Below are 7,500 nucleotides of genomic sequence, written 5' to 3'. Positions count from 1 at the left end.
TGTCTGTACAGCCACTGTATTTTCAGCTGTGCTTCTGGCAGTGTCGTGTTTCAGGGAACTAAGCCCTTCCTGTACGATTTTGGGAACTTCACCTCTTACAGCCCTCAAGAACTTTTGCTTCAAGGCATAGATCCCATCTAAGTGGGCGGAGTCTACCTCGGGCTGTCCCGCCTTCTCTGTTAGACAAAAGTAGACTCCGCCCTCTTTCCAGCTTGCAGAAATAGCGAGGTCTATGGAAGAGTGGCACCTTGGGGGGGGGGGGGGGGGCCATATCATTCCCGTGTGATTTGTTTTAACCACTTTCAGACCGGACCAATTTGCTGGTCAAAGACCAGACCACTTTTTGCGATTCGGCACTGCGTCGCTTTAACTGACAATTGCGCGGTCGTGGTGACGTGGCTCCCAAACAAAATTGACGTCCTTTTTTTCCCACAAATAGAGCTTTCTTTTGGTGGTATTTGATCCCCTCTGCGGTTTTTATTTTTTTGCGCTATAAACAAAAATAGAGCGACAATTTTGAAAAAAACGCATAATTTTTTACTTTTTGTTATAATAAATATCCCCCAAAAATATATAAAAAAACATTTTTTTTCCCTCAGTTTAGGCCGATACGTATTCTTCTACATATTTTTGGTAAAAAAAATCGCAATAAGCGATTATTGATTGGTTTGCGCAAAAGTTATAGCGTTTACAAAATAGGGATAGTTTTATAGCATTTTTATTAATAATTTTTTTTTTTTTTTTTTACTAGTAATGGCGGCGATCTGCGATTTTTATTGTGACTGCGACATTGTCGGGGACCTATCGGACATTTTCGACACATTTTTGGGACCATTGTCATTTATACAGTAATCAGTGCTATATAAATGCAGTGATTCCTGTGTAAATGACACTGGCAGTGAAAGGGTTACCCAGTGGGTGGCAGTGTAGGGGTTAAGTGTTCCTAGGGATGTGTTACTAACTGTGGGGGGGTTGGGCTTTCATTTAGTGTACACTGATCTCTGCTCCAATCACATGGAGCAGAGATCAGCGTCACTAGTTGCTAGGCAGAATGGAAAAATGTTGTTTACACAGCATTTCCTCCATTCGGCCGCTCAGTGAGACGATCGCGGGGATGACCGCGGCGATCGAGTCCGCGGGTCCCGCGACCGGACTCACGGGGGTCCCGAGCAGCGCGGGAGCGCGCCGCCGGTGGCGCGCTCCCGATGGCAGGGCGGCATCGAATATTGGACGTACCTGTACGCCAATATGCCTGCCCGTGCCATTCTGTCGACATATATCGTCGTGCGCTGGTCGGGAAGTGGTTAAAGACAGCCTGTAATATTATTATTATTATTTGTATTAAACGTACAGATAAAATGAGCTGTCTAAAGAGAACCTGTCCTTTTAATAAAAATAAAAAAACTTCCTGCAGTTTGGTGTGAGACGGGGCTGCTGAGGTTTTTACATCCCCCTCTAAGAGGGAAACACTGAAAACTTTTTCTCAATATATTCATAGAAAATAATTATAAAAAATAAAATTCTGGTTTAATCCTTAAATTAATTTTTAATTATATTTGAGACAAAATTCTGAGTGTTGCTCTCACGTTTTCCAACTTTCAGACTCTCTAAGTTTTGATGTTTAATAACAGAATTCCTAATTTAGTTCTTAATTTTGTTAATTTAATCTTAGAATTCAGAATCTAAATACTCTGAATTCTGGTGTTGACGCTCTAAGTTTTGACACTAAAATACTTAAAGCGGAGCTCCACCCTAAGGTGGACCTTTCGCTCATTGGAATCCCCCCCCCTCCGGCGCCACAATTGGCACCTTTCAAGGGGGAGGGGGGTGCAGTTACCTGTACAGTACAGGTATCTGCACCCACTTCCGGCGTAGATTCTGCAGAAGCTACGCCCCTTTCCGCAGAATCTACGCCCCTTTCCGAAGGTCCCCCCGCTGTCTGCTGGGAAACACACGGATCCCAGACACAGCGGGGACCATCCTTATTGCGCAGCGCGACTCGCGCATGCACAGTAAGGAACCGGGAAATGAAGCCGAAAGGCTCCACTTCCTGATTCCCATACCCAAGATGGCGGCGGCAGCACCCGAGAGACAATCGAGAGATCGGCTTCGGGTGCCGACATCGCGGGCGCGCTGGGCGGGTAAGTGTCATTATTTTAAAAGTCAGCAGCTGCAGTATTTGTAGCTGCTGGCTTTAAAAAAAAAAAAAAAAAAAAAGGCGGACTCCCACTTTAAATTTTGACACTGAAAATCTAAATTATGACTGAAGCCCTAGGCTCTCGACTTTGAGGACCCTGGGCTCTCGACTTTGAGGACCCTGGGCTCTCGACTTTGAGGACCCTGGGCTCTCGACTTTGAGGACCCTGGGCTCTCGACTTTGAGGAGCCTCGACTTTGAGGAGCCTCGACTTTGCAAATCTTGGCAGAATTTTTTTAAACACTTGACAACGTTTTTTTTCATTTCCGGATGTCCTCGCAGCCATTCCAAACCGGCCAACTGCTTGATCATTACCACCACTGGATGTGAAACCGATCCAGTCACAATTGGGCTTATGCACACCGCAGTCTGTCCCCAAGCTTCAGAGTCTGCACAACAGTATCGTAAAGTGAGCCCTCTAGTCTTGTGGAATGAAAGCAACGACAGGGCTTTTCTTACGTCCTGTTATGTGCATTCCAGAGCTGGGAGACGTAGGATCAGCCAACGGCAATAAGTGTTCTCACCTGTGCTCAATACATGGGCTCAGACCAGGGGGGAAAGGCCAACTAAGAGTGATCTATAAAAAATCTTTCATCGTTGAGGATGTTTGGTGATATTTGTTGGTGAATATTCCGATTCTTGCACAGTCCTTATCAGGACCGGCTCTCTGTTTTTACATTTCCAGCATGTTGTGAATTTAATGAGTTGCTGAAACTAATTTTGTGATATTAACGGCACCCCACTAACCTCTTCATTTGTTTACTGCAACAGACGGAGTCACCCAAACCCATCAAACATCAGGCAAGTGGATTTCCTCCTTACTCCCTACGCTCTTCTTTTATCTCTGAATGATAAACGTGTCCCCTCGGTCTGCACACCCCCTCCCCCCTCCCCAGGCCCCACCCCCACATTTACTCACATCTAAATTGTCCCTTTGTTATAGGACACCCCGCCACAGCTCTTTGTGAAGGGATGGGGGGTTCAAAATGGCTGCCCTGGCTGTGCAGACCGATCGGTCCCGTCCTGACGACTCCTTCTGTTCTGTCATGAAGGTCTATTTTAAGGTCATCATTTTATAGTTGTCTCAATTTAATGTCAGAGATCCCTTCCCTGAAAACATTCCTTTCTAAATATTAACCTCGCATTGTTCTAATGTCATCCGAAGCATGAGAACCGTCCACAAACCCCCCGCCCCCCGATATCCAGACCATTTTAGAAACATTTTACATTTTTTTGAATTCATGTGGAAAAGTGGCAATTTCAGTTTGCTGGAAGCATTATTGTGGCAATTCTTCAGTGCAACTTTGTAAATCTATTAAAAAGTATTGGGATTGTGTTTTGATTTGGCTTCCCCTATAGTAGAGCTGCAAGATTAATCAATAAAGAATGGAGATCACGATTCTACCCCCTTCCTGATCCTAACACAGTGTATTGTTCTCAGCTTCTCAGCAGCTGACAAAAAACAGCCAGCCTGCCAAATGTATCACAACATTGCTTAGTCTAGATAAAGAGAAACATTGTAACATTTGGTTCTTTTAGATCAAAAGGATGAACTTTGGTGTTAAATGAGGGAAGTTTAACCACTTAAAAACTAAACCTTTTCTGCCACTTGTTACTTACAAATTAAAATCAGTATTTTTTACAAAAAAATTACTTGGAACCCCCAAACATAGATATATAGATATATAGATATATAGATATATAGATATATAGATATATAGATATATAGATATATAGATATATAGATATATAGATATATAGATATATATATATATATATATATATATATAATATATATATAGGTAGATAGAGTATATATATATAATTAGAGACCCTATTGTTACAATATTTTATCTCACACTGTTTTTGCTCAGCGATTTTATTTTTATTTTTTTCCAAACGCTTTTTTTTTTTTTTTTGAAAAAATACACTTTTAATGAATAATAAAATAATCAAACGGTAAATTAGCCCAATTTATTTTTTTTTTTTTTGTATAATGTGAAAGATGTTACGCCGTGAGAATCGTGATCTTTATTCTAAGCAAAAAAAAAAAAATCGTGATTCTCATTTTGGCCAGAATGGTGCAGCTCTTCCCTCGTAGTGACAGTTTCCAGGGTCTCCAGAGTTTGCGTTTGGCGCCATTTGGTTGGGAAGAGTTATTAATATGTAAACAAAAAGAAAAAAAAATGGAAATATGGTGCATTGCCTGTGGCGATCACATTCTCCATTCTTCTAGAATAGGTAAAAAAAAAAAAAAAAATTAAAATTTTGGGTTGCTGCGCTTGCATTATGCATGCGCATTACGAGGCACCTCTATGCGTTACGTCCCCCCTGCGCTGATAAAAATAAAATAAAAAACAGTCCTTTTTTCTTTTTTTTTTTTTTTTTTTTTTCTTTTGGATTTTTTGGTCATTGATCACCCTATTCAGAAATAGTGTGCCAACTGATGCACTTTGTGAATGTTGAAACGCGTTAGTCTCTAATCCTGGGAGAAGGTCTGCGATTGTTGTGTAGCGATCCTCTATTGCATTGTTTTCTATGTTCCGTATATTTGTACAGATAATATTTATATATTTTAAGTGTTATATAGAATTTTATGGCCTGCTTTGCTCCACGTTAAACCCAACCCGTATTTTGTGCTTTTTTTTTTTTTTTTTTTTTTTTAACATCTGCCTTGGTGTACCCCCCTCCATCTTGGGGGGGTCATTAGGCAGACAATACCCCTCCCCCAGAGCTGTCTGTATCTCTGTGTTAAAATTGGTGTCTGCATTAATCCACATCCATTAATATATATATTATTTTTTTTTTTTCACTGTCATTTTTGGTAAACTACAGAGTGGATCCTTGTTGTATGTGAGTAGCCTGTAGCACCCCCCACCACCCCACTTCTCACCCCCCACTTCTCACCCCCACTTCTCACCCCCACTTCTCACCCAAACTTCTCACCCCCACTTCTCACCCCACACTCAATTGTATTTTTCTCACCTGCTATTCCCCCCCCCCCCAACTTCTCTGTATCCTCCAATCATCAATACCTTTTTCTCTCCCGCTTTATGGGGCGCACTGCATGACACCCGCCTCTCCTTCCTGTCTAGCGCCATCTGGCACCTACTGGCAAAAAAAGTAAAAAATAAAATTAAACCCTCTTTCTAGTCTCTTTTATGACTTCAAGGATGTTCTACAAGTGAGATACCGCCCGCCCGCCAACCAACCAACCCGCCCACAAGGGGGCGCCTGCTAAAGTGGTTCTTTCATAAGAGAAGAATGGGGCTGGCATTAGACATGTGCAATTCGCTTCTTTCCAAATTAGTGTTTGTTTTTTTTAAACAAATTTTGTTGATTTGGAAACATCCGACTTAATGAAATCCCATTTAACTGATTTTTTGGAATATTTGAAAAGCGGAAAACCAGAAAATCCCAAAATCTGAAATATCGAACTATTAAATTATCCGAAGTTACGAATTTTCCAAACTAACGAATGGAATGTAATTAATTATAAATAAATAACAATAATAATAAAAACTTTTTATTATTAATTCATTCCGTTCTATTTAGGGTTGTTCCAATACTGCTTTTTTAAGACCGAGTACAAGTACCGATACTTTTTTTAAATGTTGTGTGACAGTTTTCAAGCACAATACAGATTAGGTGGCACTGATATGCAGCACTGATAGATGGCGGGCACTGAATGGCTGGCACTGACGGTGGGCACTGATGGCTGGCATTGACTGGTGGCTGGCAGTGATAGATTGCATTGACTGGTGGCTGGCAGTGATAGATTGCATTGACTGGTGGCTGGCAATGATAGATTGCATTGACTGGTGGCTGGCAATGATGGCATTGATAGGTGGCTGACACTGTTAGGCGTACTTATGGGCATGCACAGATAGGTGGATGACTAGAACTGACGGCGGGCACTGACTGGTGGCTGGCAGTGACAGATGGCACTGACGACTGGTGGCTGGCAATGACAGATGGCACTGACTGGTGGCTGGCACTGACTGGTGGCTGGCAATGACAGATGGCACTGACTGGTGGCTGGCACTGACTGGTGGCTGGCAATGACAGATGGCACTGACTGGTGGCTGGCAATGACAGATGGCATTGACTGGTGGCTGGCAATGATAGATGGCATTGACTGGCTGACACTGTTAGGCGGTACTTATGGGCATGCACTGATAGGTGGATGAATGGCACTGACTGGTGGCTGGCAATGATGGCTGGCACTGACTGGTGGCTGACACTGTTAGGCGGTACTTATGGGCATGCACTGATAGGTGGCATTTATTGGCACCGATAGACGGCACTGTCCTGCCATGAGGAAAGGCTTCTGCGACGCCCATCTTGTTACTCCTTGCACTCAGCCGCATTAATACCATCAGCGGCCATCTTGTTACACCCAGCCCGGACTATATAGGCTGGGTGTAATAAGATGTCTGCTGCTGGCTTACTGCAGCCTAGGGCAGGGTGTACCAAGATGGGCGTCAGGATGTCAACGCGGAACTTCACTTCTGTTCCGCCCCCTGACTTCTGGTTGCGCCGAATCGCTTAATCCTCTCTCCCAGGTATCGGATCTGGCATCGGGAGCATTTGTGCGAGTTCAAGTACTCACGAAAATGCTCGGCATCAGTCCCGATACTAGTATCCGTATCGGGACAATCCTAGTGCTATTTATTTAGATGTCGCTCTCGTTATTTCAAATAATATAATTTGTAACTTCGGATAAATTCCTATTCATTATGTTCACCAACGGAATAACGAATGCCGTATCTAAAACGAATGTAATGAATTAATAATAGTAATAACAAAAAACGTTTTATTATTCATTCCGTTCCATTTGTTTAGATGCGCCATTCGTTATTCCGGATAATTCGTGACTTCGGATAAATTCGTATTCGTTACGTTCACTTCCAGTACTTAGAATTTAATACTTATTATTAGTTATTCTTTCGAATTTTCAGATTTTCTTTATTATTTTCGGATTTACGAATTGCAATCATAACGAATGACCCGAAAACCCCCCCCCCAAAAAAAAAACAAGAATTAAATGAAGACTAACCAAATTTTTCGGCAGTGCACATGTCTAGCGGGTCTTCCTAAACTCCTTATGAAAATGCTAGCTGCCTGGCTGGCTGGCTGACTTAAAGTGATATTAAACCCCAAAAAAATGAGAAAATCATCAAAAAGTTACTTTCTATTTCAGTAATTGAATTAAAAAAGTGAAACTGGTATATTGTATAGAGATGTGTTGCACGCAGATTCTCTATGGGATTTAGGTCAGGCAAGTTTGCTGGCCAATCAAGC

General features: G+C 42.2%; 1 protein-coding gene across 7 annotated transcripts in view; it reads left to right on the top strand.

The window, feature by feature from the left end:
• MYH10 (myosin heavy chain 10) overlaps positions 1 to 7,500 on the top strand; it is a 183,324-nt gene that overhangs the window by 88,313 nt on the left and 87,511 nt on the right. For 3 of the 7 annotated variants that reach the window (XM_077458578.1, XM_077458577.1, XM_077458584.1), the window contains exons 6-7: positions 2,968 to 2,997; positions 5,032 to 5,049. The exons of 2 other annotated variants lie outside the window; for them this stretch is intronic. In XM_077458578.1, coding sequence (XP_077314704.1) covers positions 2,968 to 2,997; positions 5,032 to 5,049 — 48 coding nt within the window. The remainder of the gene's footprint in view (positions 1 to 2,967; positions 2,998 to 5,031; positions 5,050 to 7,500) is intronic. 2 more of the 7 variants (XM_077458580.1, XM_077458579.1) reach the window with 1 other exon arrangement.

This window comes from Lithobates pipiens, unplaced genomic scaffold, assembly GCF_037356315.1.
Source record: "Lithobates pipiens isolate NorthernLeopardFrog02 unplaced genomic scaffold, aLitPip1_a1.2 Scaffold_28, whole genome shotgun sequence".
Taxonomy (NCBI): domain Eukaryota; kingdom Metazoa; phylum Chordata; class Amphibia; order Anura; family Ranidae; genus Lithobates; species Lithobates pipiens.
This window is presented reverse-complemented; position numbering and strand designations above follow the sequence as displayed.